A 19,523-nucleotide genomic window follows, 5' to 3' on the forward strand; every position below is an offset into this window, starting at 1 on the left:
TTCCATACCATTTCTGTCCTTTATCGAGCCCACCTTTGCATGAAATGTTCCCTTGGTATCTCTAATTTTCTTGAAGAATAATGCTAAAGCTGAAGCTCCAGTACTTTGGCCACCTCATACGAAGAGTTGACTCATTGGAAAAGACTCTGATGCTGGGAGGGATTGTGGGCAGGAGGAGAAGGGGACGACCGAGGATGAGATGGCTGGATGGCATCACCGACTCGATGGACGTGAGTCTGAGTGAACTCTGGGAGATGGTGATGGACAGGGAGGCCTGGTGTGCTGCGATTCATGGGGTCGCGAGGAGTCAGACACGACTGAGCGACTGAACTGAACTGAACTGAACGAGAACTTACTATATAGCACACGGAGCTCTTCTCAATGTTCTGTGGTGACCTAAATGGGAAGGAAATCCAAAATAGAAAGGATATATATCTATATACACACACAACATTGTAAAACAACTATATTCATATAAAAATAATTAATTTGGAAAAGAAAAACAGATCAGCTCAAATAGACAAATTCAACTAAGAAAATACTTCATTCATAATTGAGTTAAGTTACGTGCTCCTACCCAGAAGAATGCTGGAAGCAAACCTGAATGAATCCTTTTTGGAGGAAGGTAAAATCATCTGGGTCTCTAATGAGTGTCTTGGTCAAGGTGATTAGAGCAAAGATGGAATGAAAGGGTTGGCTGTAACATGAAGTTCACTGAACTATCGACCATCACACTGAGTTTGAGAGCAGGGAAGGAATCAGAAGGAAGAGGCAGTTTTGATTCAGAATTACGATTTGACCATCTAGGAGGATGATAGTGGTATCAACTGAGTAGGATGTAATACAGGAGTCGGTGTAGGAAATTAAAGAGCTAATAAGTTTGGATGGCGATTTACTATGCTTTGAAATATCTGTGGATTTGTTCCAGGAGGAGATGTGCCCTGTTACAGGAAAAGTGTCTAGGAAAACAATATTTTTTACGCATCTGGACCTAACTCTTTGCATTTCCTGTCACCGGGCAGCCTGAATATACATGATGTGAATGCCACCTGTTAAAGTTCAACTGAAATAGCCTTGTGGTGAAAATCTAAGAAGTACAGATTGTCATGTTGGCAATGAACTGCTAAGAGCACAAAAGAAAAGTCAATTTATGAAAATGAAATGAAAGTATTACTTCACACATTTGAAACAGAATTCATAAACTTAGTCAATTTTTAAAACCTTTATCTCAATGTGTTGTGTTTTTTTTTTTCAATCAGCTGAGAACCTGATGCTACTGAAATATCAGTGTTTGCTGGAAATATATTCTCCTCTTCAGTCTGCAACTTTGCAAAAGACATTCTTGTCTCAATTCTGGGTTATACACAAAATTTTAATTATAGTATAAAACTGTATAACTAAAAGATGATCTACATTTTCAGTTGTTTGCAAATTTTCATCTAAATTGTATTTATCTGAACACACTAAATTCTGTTAGTTTCTTTCTCTCTTTCTTTCCCTGTCAGCATACTTCTCACAAAACTGCCTTTCCAAGGACTTACTTTCTTTCAATTGAGAAAACTGGTTTGTAAATCAGTTCTGGGCCTTAGAAGGAAACAACCAATGAATATTGATTAATCAATTTAGAAACATTATTAAAAGTAAAATATGAAATTATTGCATTCAATATAAACATATAAATATTTTATTTCAGTGAAGTGATCTAAAAAGAATGTCTACATTGGATACACAAGAAGAATGAATAAGAGGGGTTACAAAGCATTTCATGAGAGGAAAAGTTTATCCCTTTGTTTTGATAGAAAAAATCAAATAGTTGATTTGGGCAATTTTTAAAATTTGAATTATATCCATTTTCAGAAAAGTGGTGAAAGAGGATAAGAGCCAATCAATAACAATTGATCCAGGGTATCAGTTCATCTGCTTAGATTTCAGCTCACACTCATGCCCTGCTCTCAGAGAGCTCCTTATGGCAGAGCTCATATAAAGGTACTCCCAGACATTAAATGTCTATGATGACTCAAAGTACTCCCTGCAACTGCTTGCTGTAATGTCATAGGCAGGGATGCTCCTGAGTCGTCCATTCAGATGGAAGCCTGGTTTAATCCAATGAAAAGGACTGGGGCCAATAAAAGAAGGATGTGGGGTATTCTAACTATCTGATCTAAACCTCTAAAAAAATTTTTTTTTACAAACTTTTGGTTAACAATGAGCAAAGATAATATGAATTAATAGCAAAATTCAGACAGATGGAAAAACAGTGGAAACAATGACAGACTTTATTTTCTTTTTATTTTTTTTTTCAGACTTTATTTTCTTGGGCTCCAAAATAACTGCAGAGGGTGACTGCAGCCATGAAACTGAAAGAGGCTTGCTCCTTGGAAGGAAAGTTATGACCAACCTAGACAGCATATTAAAAAGCAGAGACATTATTTTGCCAACAAAGGTCCATCTAGTCAAAGCTATGGTTTTTCCAGAAGTCACGTATGGATGTGAGAGTTGGACTATAAAGAAAGCTGAGTGCTGAAGAATTGATGCTTTTGAACTGTGGTGTTGGAGAAGACTCTTGAGAGTCCCTTGAACTGAAAGGAGATCCAACCAGTTAATCCTAAAGGAAATCAGTCCCGAATATTGACTGGAAGGTCTGATGCTGAAGCTGAAACTCCGATCCTTTGGCCAGTCAGTTTAAGCTCAGTTCAGTTCAGTCGCTCATTTATGTCCAACTCTTTGCAACCCCATGGACTGCAGCACTGCAGGCTTTCCTGTTCAGCACTAACTCCTCAAGCTTGCTCAAACTCATGTCCACTGAGGCAATGATGCCATCCAACCATCTCATCCTCTGTCATCCCCTTCTCCTCTTGCCCTCAATCTTTCCCGGCATCAGGGTCTTTTCTAGTGAGTAAGTTCTTCACATCAGGTGGCCAAAGTATTGGAGTTTCAGCTTCAGCATCAGCCTTCTAATGAATATTCAGGACTGATTTCCTTTAGAATGGACTGGTTGGATCTCCTTGCAGTCCAAGGGACTCTCAAGAGTCTTCTCCAACACCACAGTTCAAAAGTACCAGTTCTTTGGTGCTCAGCTGTCTTTATAGTCCAACTCTCACATCCATACATGACCACTGGAAAAACCATAGCTTTGACTAGGCGGACCTTTGTTGGCAAAATAATGTCTCTGCTTTTTAATATGCTCTTTAGGTTGGTCATAACTTTTCGACCAAGGAGCAAGCGTCTTTCAATTTCATGACTGCAGTTGCCATCTGCCATGATTTTGGAGCCCAAGAAAATGAAGTATGTCACTGTTTCCACTGTTTCCCCATCTATTTGCAATGAAGTGATGGGACCAGATGTCATGATCTTAGTTTTCTGGATGTTGAGTTTTAAGTGAACTTTTTCACTCTACTCTTTTACTTTCATCAAGAGGCTCTTTAGTTCTTTGCTTTCTGCCATAAGGGTGGCATCACCTGCATATCTGAGGTTATTGATATTTCCCCTGGCAATTTTGATTCTAGCTTGTGCTTCATACAGCCCAGAATTTCTTATGATGTATTCTGCATAGAAGTTCAATAAGCAGTGTAACAATATACAGCCTTGATGTACTCCTTTCCTGATTTGGAACCAGTCTGTTGTTCCATGTCCAGTTCGAACTATTGCTTCTTGACTTGTATAGATTTTTCAGGAGGCAGGTCAGGTGGTTTGGTATTCCCATCTCTTGAAGAATTTTCCAGTTTGTTGTGATCCACACAGTCAAAGGCTTTAGCATAGTCAATAAAGCAGATTTTTTTTGGAACTCTCTTGCTTTTTTGATGATTCAGTGGATCTTGGCAATTTGACTTCTGGTTCCTCTGCTTTTTCTAAATCCAGCTTGACCATCTGGAAGTTCATAGTTCATGTATTGTTGAAGCCTGGCTTGGAGAATTTTGAGCATTACTTTACTAGCATGTGAGATGAGTGCAATTGTCTGGTAGTTTGAGCATTCTTTCGCATTGCCTTCCTTTGGGATTGGAGTGAAAACTGACCTTTTCCAGTCCTGTGACCACTGTTGAGTTTTCCAAATTTGCTGGCATATTGAGTGCAGCACTTTCACAGCATCATCTTTCAGGATTTGAAATTCAACTCGAATTCCATCACTTCCATTAGCTTTGATCATAGTGATGCTTTCTAATGTCCACTTGACTTCACATTCCAGGATGTCTGGCTCTAGGTGAGTGATCACACCATCGTAATTATCTGGGTCATGAAGATCTTTTTTTGTATAGTTCTTCTGTGTATTCTTTCCACCTCTTCTTAATATCTTCTGCTTCTGTTAGCTTCATACCAGAAGGAGGTTTAGGTACTGGTCAAAAGGATGGGTTGGCTTTGAATTGTTTCTAGAGCTACATTTCTTCTCTTCTCTCGTTTGTTTCTAATCCCTCAAAGAATTGGGTTGCAACCTGAATGACATCAAGAGACTTACCCAGCCATCCAACTACATTATCTTCCATTGCTTGTTTGTATCAGGGAGAAGACCTTCAACTAAGATAGAAATAAAAACTTTCTATGTTCTAGATTTGGAACTATGTATCTTTGGAATGCTTATATCTTTGGAATGTTTAAGTAAATCCTTCCACAAAAGTCTCAGAATCTGAGCACAGGGAAGAAGACCTAAAGAAAACATTCCTATTGGGCTCTGAATATCAGCTTTCAATCTCACCAATTTCTGACTAAAGAGCTACTAAAAAACAATCTTTTAGAAAAACTTATCGAATTTCAGCTAAGAATGGTAAATATTCCTGGCAGCACTGAACAATCCCATGGATGTAAGAAGCACCTTCAAAGAAAGTGAAGAACATACTACTTTCCTAAGATCCAGTGAAGGGAAAAGTATTAGTCATTCAATCATGTCCAACACTTTGCAACCCATGGACTGTAGCCCACCAGGCTCCTCTGTCCATGCGATTCTCCAGGCAAGAATACTGGAGTGGGTAGCCCTTCTCTTTGCCAGGGGATCGTCCCAATCCAGGGATCGATCCCAAGTCTCCTGCATTGTAGGCAGATTCTTTACCACCTGAGCCACTGAGGAGCCCCCTGAGATCCAGAGCCACACCCAAAAACAAACCAAAAGAAAGACTTAGACAATTTCCCTGAAAGTTGCCAACAGTTGGTAAGACCCTAGCCACAAATGGAGTGAAATCCAGACTTCTGTTCAGCCATTTTTTGGGGGTACTGAACCTGACAGTTAAGCTGCCCAAAGACGCAAAAGCCTGCATGCCCCAGTCCCCGGCAAAAAGTCAGATTCTTAGGACACAGACCAGGAAGCCAAATGGGAGGCAATAGTTGTCCCTGGAGAGGAAAGATCAATAACTGAAGAGTTGAAAGCAATTGAAAAGTCACAATTCAGAGATCCAATTTTACAAATTTTTTTTTTCTGGCCAACATGAAAGAAAGGGGGAATGTAAAATTTTGCCTTCCTCTCTCAGCCAGGCAAGAGGAGTAGAGATCTAGGAGAGCTTTGATAATAATTCTCACCCTTTTCCATCTTCTGTCAGTTTTCCTATTATCTTATCTACAGGCTCTGGGACAAGTAGGGTGTCCCAGAAAGCCTCTTCCTGTTCACTAGAAATTATTGAAGAGGAAAAAATCATTTCCCCCTCTATCCTTTATGGTGAATGTTTGGCTACAACCCCTTTCTCTTTGGGCTTCTAAGTGGCTTCACTGTAAAGAATCCACCTGCCAATGCAGGAGACGTGGGTACCATCCCTGAGTTGAGAAGATTCCCTGGAGTAAGAAATGGTAACCCACTCCAGTATTCTTGCCTGAAAAGTCCCATGGACAGAGGATCCTGGCAAGCTGCAGTCCATGGGGTTGCAGAGTCAGGAAGAACTTAGTGACTGAATATGTCCATGTACACACACGCCTTTTTCTCTAGAGCACCTGGTAAATAGATAAACTAACCTAGGTCCCATCACTTCAGTTCAGTTCAGTTCAGTCGCTCAGTCATGTCTGACTCTTTGTGACCCCATGAATCGCAGCACCCCAGGCCTCCCTGTCCATCACCAACTCCCTGAGTTCACTCAGACTCATGTCCATCGAGGCCGTGATGCCATCCAGCCATCTCATCCTCAGCCGTCCCCTTTTCCTCCTGCCCCCAATCCCTCCCAGCATCAGAGTCTTTTCCAAGGAGTCAACTCTTCGCATGAGGTGGCCAAAGTACTGGAGTTTCAGCTTTAGCATCAGTCCTTCCAAAGAACACCCAAGGCTGATCTCCTTCAGAGTGGACTGGTTGGATCTCCTCACAGTCCAAGGGACTCTCAAGAGTCTTCTCCAACACCACAGTTCAAAAGCACCAATTCTTTGGGGCTCAGCCTTCTTCACAGTCCAACTCTCACATCCATACATGACCACTGGAAAAACCATAGCCTTGACTAGACGGACCTTAGTTGGCAAAGTCATGTCTCTGCTTTTGAATATACTATCTAGGTTGGTCATAACTTTTCTTCCCATGAGTAAGCATCTTTTAATTTCATGGCTGCAATCACCATCTGCAGTGATTTTGGAGCCCCCAAAACTAAAGTCTGACACTGTTTCCACTGTTTCCGCGTCTATTTCCATGTAGTGATGGGAATGGACGCCATGATCTATGTTTTCTGAATGCTGAGCTTTAAGCCAACTTTTTCACTCTCTTCTTTCACTTTCATCAAGAGGCTTTTAGTTCCTCTTCATTTTCTGCCATAAGGGTGGTGTCATCTGCATATCTGAGGTGATTAATATTTCTCCCGGCAATCTTGATTCCAGCTTGTGTTTCTTCCAGGCCAGCATTTCTCATGATGTACTCTACGTATAAATTAAATAAGCAGGGTGACAATATACAGCCTTGACGTACTCCTTTTCCTATTTGGAACCAGTCTGTTGTTCCATGTCCAGTTCTAACTGTTGCTTCCTGACCTGCATACAGATTTCTCAAGAGGCAGGTCAGGTGGTCTGGTATTCCCATCTCTTTCAGAATTTTCCACAGTTTATTGTGATCCACACAGTCAAAGGCTTTGGCATAGTCAATAAAGCAGAAATAGATGTTTTTCTGGAACTCTCTTGCTATCACTTCATGGCAAATAGATGGGAAACAGTGGAAACAGTGGCTGACTTTATTTTCTGGGCTCCAAAATCGCTGCAGATGGTGATTGGATTCATGAAATTAAAAGACGCTTACTCCTTGGAAGGAAAGTTAAGACCAACCTAGATAGCATATTCAAAAGCAGAGACATTATTTTGCCAACTAAGGTCCATCTAGTCAAGGCTATATTTTTTCCTGTGGTCATGTATGGATGTGAGAGTTGAACTGTGAAGAAAGCTGAGTGCCAAAGAATTGGTGCTTTTGAACTGTGGTGTTGGAAAAGACTCTTGAGAGTCCCTTGGACTGCAAGGAGATCCAACCAGTCCATTCTAAAGGAGATCAGTCCTGGGTGTTCTTTGGAAGGACTGATGCTAAAGCTGAAACTCCAGTACTTCGGCCACCTCATGCGAAGAGTTGACTCACTGGAAAAGACCCTGATGCTGGGAGGGATTGGGGGCAGGAAGAGAAGGGGATGGCAGAGGATGAGATGGCTGGATGGCATCACCGACTCAATGGACATGAGTTTGGGTGAATTCCGGGAGTTGGTGATGGACAGGGAGGCCTGGGGTGCTGCGATTCATGGGGTCGCAAAGAGTTGGACACAACTGAGTGACTGAACTGAACTGAAAATATACATGATAGCCTATTCTCAAGGCATTGAGCTTTATGAGAATCCCCAGAACAGAAAATAATACTTGTCTCATTTCATGTTTATAGGAACATTGTTGTTGTGACCAGACCCTCATGGACAGCCACCATATTAAATGATTCCTACATCAAGAAGCCTGCAATGACCAGCTGCTCATGTCTCCATTCAGTATAAAAGAAGCCTGAACTGTAACTCGGGTAAAATGGCTACTTGGGACTAATCTACCACCTTGTCTGCTGACTTTCTGAATAAAGCTTCTATCAGTTCAGTTCAGTTCAGTCGCTCAGTCAGGGTCTTTTCAAATGAGTCAGTTCTTCACATCAGGTGGCCAAAGTATTGGAGTTTCAGCTTCAGCATCAGTCCTTCCAATGAATATTGCAGACTGATTAATTTTAGGATAGACTGGTTGGATCTCCTTGCAGTCCAAGGAACTCTCAAGAGTCTTCTTCAACACCACATGCTAAGTTGCTTCAGTTGTGTCAAACTCTTTGCAGCCTCATGGACCGTAATCCACCAAGCTCCACTATCCATGGGATTTTTCAGACAAGAGTATTGGAGTGGGTTGCCATTTCCTACTCCAGGGGATCTTCCCATCCCAGGGATGGAACCCACATCTCTTATGTCTCCTGCATTGGCAGGTGGGTTCTTTTTATCACTAGCACCACCTGGGAAGTCTTCAAGTTGCTCTTCTTCATCCAAACAACTTGTCTCTGTATTTAGTGGCCTGTCCTGTGGTGAGCAATTTGAGCTTGATGCACGCATGCTAAGCTGCTTCGTCCTGTCGGACTCTTTGGGACCCCATGAACTGTAGCCTGCCAGGCTCCTCTGTCCATGGGATTCTCTAGGCAAGAATACTGGAGTGGGTGGCCATGCCTCCTCCAGGGGATCTTCCCAACCCAGGGGTCAAATCTGCATCTTCTGCAACTCCTGCATTACAGGCTGATTCTTTATCTCTGAGCCACCAGGAAAGCCCTTCAAGCTTGGACTCAGTAATAAAACAGATAACTAAGCTAACTGGAATTGGATATAAGAAGAAGCTTCCTGCTTTAAGCCTCTAGACTCTTAAGAGACCCACTAGACTTATGGTAAAGGAAAGGCCTTTTAAACTTCCTGTTTATATCTCTATTAGATTTGGCTATAGTGACTGTGGCTGGAATTTCAGCTGAGATCTTTTGCTATGTAAATTTCAATATTTTGCTATACAGGTGACATTTCCTCTGTGATCAGTTAAGCTGATTAGCGAAATCCTTCTACTTAATATATCTGTTTTGTTGTTGTTGTTGTTTAGTTGCTATGTCCTATAGGAAGAGGCTATTTTTGGAGTGGTCAAAGCACAAGTTTTGGGGTTTAGATTTGACTATAAACCCCACTTAGTGGCATGTGGGTTTAGGCAAGATGCTTTAACTAGCTAAGCTTCAGTGATCTCATCTGTAGCCTAGGACAATACTGGACTCTAATAGGGTTGCTATCAGGATTAAATGATATAATGTATTAGTACAGTTCAGTATTAACCATATTGCAAAAGGGAAATAGATCACACATCATAAGCAATGACAAAGTTAGATTCTTATAATGATCATGACATTTTTTGTGTGTGTATTAGATACATTTATACCCGAACTTCAAAATTTGAGATGTTTTTCTATCTTATTTATATGAACTAGCACAGTATCAAATGAGTATGTCATTGTAAATCTATAGTCTAACTGTAAAAGCCTATAGTAATTCTATTTAAATAATATATTTAAGAAAAATAAATTGGTTATTTTGCCCCACAGGGGCCTAAAACATGCCAATGAGTCTATTTATTCTGATAATATAATAGGTTCCATTTAATTACCGTAAAATTTTAATTTTGACTAATTTTCCAAAATGTATTTACTTTGGAATTGGTAGTCATACTCTTCAGCTCACTGTTCCTCCTTCATATATTTTTCATAAAAAAATATAATTGGGACGTATTTCAGTGAGGAAATGTGTAACTTTGATGTAGTCTATATCATTTATTTAAATTAAAGCTTTATGCCATTGTTGATGGTGGAAGTAATTTGAAAGTTTTACAGCTTTGCTCTGCAATCTGACCTTTGCAACACCCCAAAAATGGAACACTTACATGTTATGCTTAAATTCCATTTTACAATATGCTTTGCCATTCTTTTTCAATATAGCATAGTCATTTTAGACAATTGTAAGCTTGACACCTGATTTCACTTTAACAGCACCTGCCTGGAGTATAATTAGCAGTCCATTTTTAAAAAAGGATTTCCATAGAGCACAGATGGCATTCCTCATACCAGACAAGCAATGATGTATGTTTGGAAACCAGCCAAAATGTCTGCAAAAAAATTGTGAGAATTTCAAGACAGGCATCTGAGCAAAAGGAAAATTTTCCCTTTTCTGTCCAAATGAACATCTGTTAAAGCCTATTCTCCTTAACTTTTCTTTCTAGTTTTTTTCTCATCCGACTTCACATATTTTTAGTACGATTTCAAAGACTATAACTACATTTTCGTTTTGAATTATGACACCCACAGACTGCCCCATTAGAAAGTGTTCCTGAGCGACATTTTAAACAAATTTAGATCTACAGGTATATCTTTGAATGGATGTCATGTCATTTCAGTCATGAATTAATTCAACCAATATTCTTGCTACAACTGAACCCTGCCCCACAGATTTAACAGAAGCTGATGGCTAACAGGAATTCTTGAGCTTGTCCTGCAGAGCAACAGATATAGTAACAGCCTGTAAAATCCCCTCTGCTCTTAAGAAGCCAGTGTTAGCTATTTTTCCTTTCTCTTTTCCTCTAATTGCCTACCAGCTCAGCTTCACGTAGCCCAGCTGTTCTATAAGAACTTGGAGTCAGCTCTTCTCCACCGTGAGCTGGCTAAGACCAGCTGGGACCGCTGATCCTAAAACTGACCTGAGTGGTGTCTCATGAGTGGCCTTTGGAAGGCAGAGGACTAGAAAACTCCACCCTCAGATCCTTCTGGGCACCTCTATTTAGAATATGCAGAGGCGAGCAACCCAATGCACCTGTGCAGATGACCTCATCTCTTTCTGCACGAATCATCTTTCCCCAATACTTTGGCCACTTCATGCAAAGAGTTGACTCATTGGAAAAGACTCTGATGCTGGGAGGGATTGGGGGCAGGAAGAGAAGGGGACAACAGAGGATGAGATGGCTGGATGGCATCACCGACTCGATCGACATGAGTTTGAGTAGACTCCGGTAGCTGGTGATGGACAGGGAGGCCTGGCGTGCTGCGATTCATGGGGTCGCAGAGTCGGGCACGACTGAGGGACTGAACTGAACTGAACTGAGGACACCCTGCTCATTCCATAAACATTCCAACCCTCTTGGCTTCAGGGAAGCAGAGCTAAGTCTTGTTTTCTGTTTCCGTGTTTGACTGCCTTGTATATAAACTCTTTCTCGATTGTAAACCTTGGTCTCTCAGCATTTGCCTTGTTGCGTGTAGGGCAAAGGAAACTAGTAACCTTGTCAGCTTAGGGGCGATGTTATATAATGGAGCAAATCATGCTCCCAGGTTGCCTGCCACCCGAGGATGTCACTTACTTCACAATTACCAAGCAGTTTTACAATGAACACTCTGGTCACAGGTGTTGACTATCTAATAATTTGAGGCAGGAGTGTCCTTTCTAATTCACGTGGATTCAGGGTATAGGCTGGTAGCCGGGCTTCCAAGGACAGTTGAAGGTGCTGGAGACAGAGTAATGAATCCAAAAAACAGTCCTTGCTCTCAGGAAGCCTGTAGTCAATAAGGGTGAAAACTCAGTAGATATTTACCTAACAGCTGAAAAACAAACAAACCAAACCAAACCTGGGGACACCCCTTGGCGGTCCAATGGCTAAAACTCTGTACTCCCGATGCAGAGGGCCCGGGTTCAATCCCTGGTCAGGGAGCTAGATCCCACATGCTGCAACTAAGAGTTCCCATGCCAGAACTAAGGAACTGGCCTGTTGCAAGGAAGATCCCTTGTGATGCAACTATGATCCATCACAGATAAATATTTTTTAAATAAAGAAAAAATAATACTATTTAAAGGGGTAGAATGTTGATGGGTGGTGCCATTTTATTTAAGATCAGGGATTGCCTATATAAGGAAGTGGAGGTCTAAAGGAAGTGAGGGAGTAAGTCTAAGACGTATGTGGTCAGAGCATTCCAGGCAGAGGGATTAGGGAATGCAGGCCTCAATGGGAGAAGCATGAACTCAGTGTGGTCAAGGGTAGGCAGGTAGCCAAGAGTGCTTGGAGCTGAGGCTGTGCAGAAAAAGTATTGGCAGACAAGTCACCAGTTTGTAGTCAGATTTGACTGTCTGGAGCCCAGGTAGAGGCTTTGGTATTGTATGCAAAATGGGGACATGGTCTGATTTGCCTTTTAAAAACATCTGCAAAGGTTTCATTATGGACTACAGCTTTCACTTGAAATTTTATATTTGCAAGAGTCTCCATGAGCCACTTATTAATCTTATTTGCATTTTAAAAGGACTGCAGTGTGGAGAATTGAATATAGCGAAATAATACAAATGAGAAGGACAACCATTTTCATGTGTTTAATTTCCCTAAATAGTTTGTAATTGACTTCAGCGTAGGACCACTGCATTCTTCTGTCTTTCTGCCCAGAGAAACACCTGTATCTTCAAATTCTGTTTGGAAAAGAGTAACTATTTTATAGGAACTTATTAGTGAAATGATTTTGTTTTAATTGTGAGTAAACTTTCTTTAAATAAGTTCATCAAAATTACTTTGAATATCTTTAAAAGTCACCTTTAAATTAATTTAAATAATTTGATTATTCATTGGAGAATGACAAAGGAAACTGTAGCTACCCTCAAATATCTAAAAGAAGTAAAAGGAACAAATTTTTTATGTGCTCTAATAAAGTTCCATGTAATGGTCTAACAAACTTAAAAAAAAATTATATTTTGAGTACGAAGCAGGAATAAAATAAATGATTAAAGTGAATTTCAATATATAGAGCATTAATGGTCATGTTCATCATTGGTTTTGCTACAGTTCTTGAAAAATCTGTTGGAAGAAATACAATGATAGTTGTGCATGTGCTTAGTCATGTCCAGCTCTTCCTGATTCCATGGACTGTAGCCCAGGCTCCTCTGTCCAGGCAAGAATACTGGACTGGGTTGCCATTTCCTTCCCCAGGGATCAAACCGGCATCTCTTGCATTGGTGGGTGGGCTCTTTACCACTGGGGCACCTAGGAAACCCATAATGATAGTAAAATACATAGAAATGATGAATAATAGATGTCAGCCAGCCCTCGTCAAGTGCTTCCTCTCTTAAAGACACCTTGACTGTCCTTACCTAGCACTCAAGGGATGTAAATAGGTTTCTGCATTAACCAAATGCAGTTAAGTATATAGAAGTGTGGACTGAGTAAATATATAGAAGTGTTAAATACACAGTCATTTCAAATGTGCTCTAAGATGAAGGAATATAGGAACAGAAATCAACAACAATATATAAAATGATGCCGCAGAGCACTACATGTAATTAGTATACACATATTTATTGACTGAGTGAATTGAATTGACTAATAATCAAATATTAACTAAGAAACCTTGGGAAAAAACAAAGAAAATTTAAGCCAAAATAGTTTTGAGTAAGTTCTTTGGTTTACAGTATCAGAAGGGTACCTAGGTTTCTCCATAAGGGTATTCTTTAATAATTTAAATTTTGCCATTAGGTTTAATATGCTTTAAAAAAAATTGAATGACGAATGAGAAATGATTTCTATTTGGCTCTCATAGCAACTTCTGTAATGCCTTGCAAGCACTAGGAAAATTTTAATAAATAATTTTATTTATTAAAAATTACAATTAATTATCACCAGTAATTTCATAAATAATGTTGGCAATCACACAGGCTCTTTAATATATCTGTAAGTCAGTTTTGATGGCTCTTTTTAAAAAATAATTAAAGATCAAGAAAAAGTTTTTCTTAAAATTACTGTTTCTTCTTCTTAGGGGCTCAGTTCACATTCCCCTCTCCTCCCTGTCTGTTTTCATTGCAATCAAGGAAAGTTTACTGCATTCGTACTTCTTAAAGGTATATTTTTAATCTTTGCAATTGTATCATCCAGTGTTTTATCAATGGCTATGTGACTCGCTTAGAAGACATGACTGGTAACTTCTAGAAGAACTTTTATTTCTAAAGTATTTCTCATTAGAAAATACTTGTCATTATGTAGAGTTTAAATTTTCCTATTTTTTAAGAGAGAAAAATGGTGTTTATTGTATATTTTCATAAGCATATTACTGCCAGTAGAGGGAGAAAATGTTTTAATGGAAATGTTGAGATTTGTTTTTGTTATTGCTATTTTCCTTAAGCCCAAAGTCTAAAAATTTTTAATAATAATTATATTTGTTAATATTAAGATATCATATGCACAGTCTCCTATTACATGGAACAGTGTAACTATTTTGTATTTAAAATGATGCTTTAATAAAGGCAAAAATATTGACTGTGATTTTTAATTTAAAATTTTAATTAAATTTTTAATGTTTAATTTTTAATTAAAATGTTTAATTTTTAATAAAGGTGAAAATTTTGACTTCCCTGGTGGCTCAGACAGTAAAGTCTCTGCCTACAATGTGAGAGACCTGGGTTTGATCCCTAGGTCGGGAAGATCCTCTGCAGAAGAAAATGGCAACCCATTTCAGTACTCTTGCCTGGAAAATCCCATGGACGAAGGAACCTGGTAGGCTACAGTCCATGGGACTGCAAAGAGTCGAACATGACTGAGTGACTTCACTTTCACTTTCACTGACTGTGAATAAAATAAAATATACATTCATTTGGTCTATGGTTTTTTATAAGAAATGAGGCTTTTTTCCTTATATTAATTACTGTTTTTGCAACTGAAATAGTAAAATTGAGAATTTTTCATTTCGTAATTTTATAGGCATCTAATATATGACAGAAAATTAATACATTTAATATGTAAAACCTTATCAATTCATTACAAAACAAACAGACCAATTAAAAAGTACTAGGGATCCAAGCAATGATTTTAAAAATATAATTGTCAATAAACACAATAAGATGTTCAACATTATTAGAAATTAAAAGCAAATTAAAACATGCTTTTCCTTCAGCTTAAAAGTAATAATAACTATGATGGTAATTATTGACATAAATATAGTGAAATAAGTGTAGTAGGTATGTAAGTGGATATTTTTAGGTGGGATATCAGCAATCTGTATAAAAATTCCTAACAACAAGCACACTTCCTTGTCCCAAATAACCTACATCGTATAAAATCACTTCATGGGAAAAATCAGATTTTGCAAAGAGGAATGTAAAAAGTAGTTCATTTCAATATTATGTAGGGAATACTTGGGGGGGCAGTAAATATTCACTATAAGGTATTTATGAAATATTGCATATGCATCCACTTAAGGGAATACTATTTAGGTATTAAATAAGCTTATATTATTAAAACCAAACCAAACAGTTTACAGAGCAGAGTGTATGCTATGTTTCAACTGTTACTCAAAATATACATTTTTACTGATAAATACTTTCTAAAATTTGTGTAATAAAAACTTTCTGTTACCTATGTATATTCGGAGAACACATGCACAGCATTTCTCCTCAGGAAACATCTACACATGATTTAAACATTGCTAAGTAAGCCTAAATCCAGTTAAAGAGGCCTGCACAATTTCATGTCACTAATACATTTTAGTAATCAGGGTAACAGTAAGAGTTCTGCTAGAGTCTTCATGAGGCTACCAGATAAGAGTGTGGTCACAATTAAGCACCATTTCATTTAATCAATCTGACCTGTGGTGGTCTGTTGTCAAACTGAACATTTCACAAGTCATTCCCACACTTACTTTATGTAATGTCCTTCAGGAGTATATTAAAACTGTGAACATGAACGTGAAGTCGCTCAGTCATGTCCGACTCTTTGAGAGTCCCCATGGACTGTAGCCTACCAAGCTCCTCTGTCCAAGGGATTTTCCAGGCAATAGTACTGGAGTGGATTGCCATTTTCTTCTCCAAGGGATCTTCCCAACCCAGGGATCGAACCTGGGTCTCCCGCATCATAGACAGACGCTTTACCATCTGAGCCACCAGGGATGTCTATTAAAACTGTGGTTGGGGTTATTTTAAATGAGTTTAGTTTTTTTTTTTTTTTTTTAAAGGCAAGCTTGGTTCTCAAGCCTCTGCAGAGGAACATATAGGCTAACAACCATACGTGAGTATGGGAAGTAGGAAGTAATTGGGGTCATATTAGTAATAGGGTAAAAATACGTGGATCAGTTTTTGGAAAAGCTTTGTAGTGTTTGTCCCTCTAAATCTTGTGGGAAAAATCACTCTAACTATGACTCCATACTATTTTCAGAGAAAGGTACTTTCATGCCATTATAAATTTCTATGGAGTTACAAAGTCTGCCACCGAATTATATGGAAAGGGCTATTATGTGAAAAGATACCATGGAAAGCTAGGATCCTAGTGGAGAATTAAAACAAGTGAAAGTTCTTTTAAATGCTGTCATTTCTGGAATAAATTAAACCTGATACTATGTGAGAATGTCTTAAGTTCCCTTACAGCAAGGATGTTGAGTTATTGTCTAGCAAACAGGCACCTCTTTTAAGACAACACAAAATATTCTAAAAAGACAGAGTTTTTCCAATTAAAATTAATCTAGCTTGCTTGCTTACCTATCAGTGTGCCGTTATTTTGCTCAAGTGTTCAAGCATCTTATGTGGTATACCATTTTAATACACTGTGAATAAAAATGATGTCCCCTTTTGGTCAGCCAGTGGCCTATCCTGTCTGGTGATTCTTAATGTTCTCTGTAGTCAAATTTCATTACATCATTTTAGAACAGCTCACAACTCCCTAATAAAGGCATGGTCCACAATACAAATGCTTCACATTTCCTAAATGTCATATCAATTCAGAATTACTTTTTCCTATTTCATTTATCATGCTAAATTGTAATTTCTATTTGGCCATAGTCCTTAACTTTCCTTTTAGCTACTCCTAAGCTGTACTTTCCTCTTATTTCTGGAAATTATTTTCCTGCTGAAATGAATTATTCTCCACTTTGTCCCTACAGAACTCAATTTAATTTTTATCTTTCCACTTCTCCAATTTGTCAAGATGCTTTGAATTTAAATTCTACAATAAGAAAGTCAATCCCCTCAAGTAGATGTCGTCGGTACAAATGTAATGTGTATTCATTCAAATAATTGATAGAAGAGTGTCTATTTTCTGCCTGGAAGATGTTAATCTGAGCCCTGCCCTCTCCAGTTAATTTAGAAATATTGTCAACTGCTATGATAAAATTTATTATGCAAAGGGAAAAATGTGATATAAATAATCAAATCATTTTATTTCTTGAATGCTTTGTATATATCATACTAGACTAAGCAAATTAAAATCAACCAAATGTATTTTTTATCAGTCTCACATTTCTAAAGCAGATGAAATCAAATAATAAGGTTTTGGGAAATTTCTACAGATTAGTGTTCTTTATTTTTATTTCTAATTAATCAGGGGGTAGGAGGAACTGCTGGATATTTCCAAGTATTTGTGGTTAAAATATGGGACACATGAAGAGCAGTATGTAGGTATCCAATGTATGCACAATCCGCATGATACCAAGCACATTAAGTCAGTATAGCCCTGGACTTCTTACATTGGTAATTTCCTCTAGGGCTGAGAATTCGGATTAGGTTATGGAGCTTATTTTCACATGAAAAACTCTGGGTATTTTTGTGTAAAAACAATCATTGGATGAATTCATGTCCATTATACATAAGCTTAAAAATATATGACTGGTTTCTCTCATTGTGGTGAATAATATTACTTTTCTCCTTTTATTTCATAAAACACAAATCTATTTGGCATACTCTTCAATTCAGGGAAATGGGCTTACCATATGCTTATTCTCAGATGCTTTTTTATTACACAAGGATTTTTTCATAATAAAAAATTTCAGAAATAAAAATGTAGATGATTCACTAATTATGATCATCTGCTTTTACACAAGTGCACATGAATTGGGGATTTTCTTAAGTATTTACATTAACGCTTGTAAACACAGGAAATCACAGTAGGAAGACCAAGATTATTTACAAAGGATCATTTATTTAACATTTTTTTTTTTTACAAAATACAAAAATTGTTGTTCGGCATGAATACATCATATATGAAAAAAATGTGTTTTTACTGAACTTAATTTGAAGACATTCAGAATTTTACCTTCTACAGACTTGAGGAATCAATTTTGTTTTGCAAGTTGTCTATTATCACCAATCGGGGGAAAACCCTTTTTCTTGTTAATTAAATCATATTCACAACAGGTAACATTTTATAGAAATAAAATCAGACAATGTCTGTCATACAAAAGCTCTTTCTGCAAGTAACTGATTTGCCTATGATCCTAAATTTTTTTTTCCAAGCTATAGATAGGAAGAATTGAGGAGCTAGGTAAGTTTTATAATAATGTATTAGCAGCAGTTGATAGAAAATGCAACATAAGATTTGTTTTGTCTGTGGTACAAGAATATTCCCTATCAGACTCTAATGTATTTTTCTCTACTTGAACACAAGTAAGCATGTGCTGATTGTTTCTGGGATGACAAAATGTATAAAAATACAAGAAGCTGGTTCTGTTTGTCATCGTGAGTGGCTATTTTTATCAGCTAATATGAATGCATTGCTAAACGTAGTGAAGACAGGAAAATGACTTAAGGGTAATATATACAGAGTTAAAATACATTTTTTTAACCCACTTAAGAATGATTTCAGGCACTGTGGCTGTTTGAGATAAAAATGGTTCATGGTTTATTCTTGAATAGTAATGTAATTGTCAGTGCAAGCGAGAGCAAATACCTGCCCACTGTCACACCCATGACCTCGGACATCTGCAATGTTCAAAGCCAATTCATCTTCTGCATCTTCACTCTGGAGGCACCTTCAATACAAATGCTTCATAGTTTGCTCTTGATAGCAATTTAATTTTCAGTGCAAGCAAAAGCAAACACAAAGGCTGCTCACTGTCATACACACGACCAACACCTCTGGAATATTCACCTCCATCTTCTCTGTGGAAGCATCCTTCTTAAGTGGCACTTAGTGTAAACCCTCTATAAATCATGAAAAACAGACTCGGGATGCCTGAACTTAATAATATTAAAAATCAAGGTCATAGTCCTTTCTCTGTGTAAACGATGTTCGAGTAAGGCTTGCCATCACCACATTTCTTTCCTGAGAATGGAGCTGGTCCCCTCTGTCTGTATCATAAGTGTGCATGCTCAGAGCTGTGGTCACTATCGTGGCTGTCTTCGTTTGCTAGCGAGTCCCCTGTTTGCTGGAGGGTGGCTGCACCGATTCCCGAGAGCTCTGAAGGGAGGAGTGTTCCCTTTTTCACATTGACCAGTTCCTTTTCTCGAGCGGCAGCGCCTTGCTGTCCTCCTTTTACCCTCTTCCACTTCATTCGCCTGTTCTGGAACCACACTTTCACCTTTAACAAAGAAAGGGAACAAGTGAAAGAAAGAAAGGGAAATGGACAAAATGTTTTCTTCCATTTCGGTCATAAATGGAAAAAAAAGGCTTTTCAAAAGCTTTTACAAATACACTGTGAAGTAATGAATATGAAAATAAGTCACCATTGAATTTAATCAAGGCCTATGTTCATAATAATTTTAAAACATTCAGAAGGTACCAAGTCCTGTATTTTGTATTTTATGACATCTGCTAAGTCACTTCAAAAGACCCTGATGCTTGGA

General features: G+C 38.3%; 1 protein-coding gene and 1 non-coding gene across 2 annotated transcripts in view; both read right to left on the reverse strand.

The window, feature by feature from the left end:
• Positions 1 to 15,788: 15,788 nt before the first annotated feature.
• On the reverse strand, positions 15,789 to 15,860 carry TRNAH-AUG (transfer RNA histidin (anticodon AUG)). Its single transcript has one exon. It is a non-coding gene; the product is annotated as a tRNA-His (tRNA).
• A 2,000-nt stretch (positions 15,861 to 17,860) lies between these two features.
• The window catches only part of MEOX2 (mesenchyme homeobox 2), a 76,056-nt gene continuing 74,393 nt past the window's right edge, over positions 17,861 to 19,523 (reverse strand). Inside the window, exon 3 of the mRNA XM_004007766.5 lies at positions 17,861 to 19,258. Coding sequence (XP_004007815.2) covers positions 19,034 to 19,258 — 225 coding nt within the window. The 3' untranslated portion in view covers positions 17,861 to 19,033. The remainder of the gene's footprint in view (positions 19,259 to 19,523) is intronic.

This window comes from Ovis aries, chromosome 4 (genome assembly GCF_016772045.2).
Source record: "Ovis aries strain OAR_USU_Benz2616 breed Rambouillet chromosome 4, ARS-UI_Ramb_v3.0, whole genome shotgun sequence".
Taxonomy (NCBI): domain Eukaryota; kingdom Metazoa; phylum Chordata; class Mammalia; order Artiodactyla; family Bovidae; genus Ovis; species Ovis aries.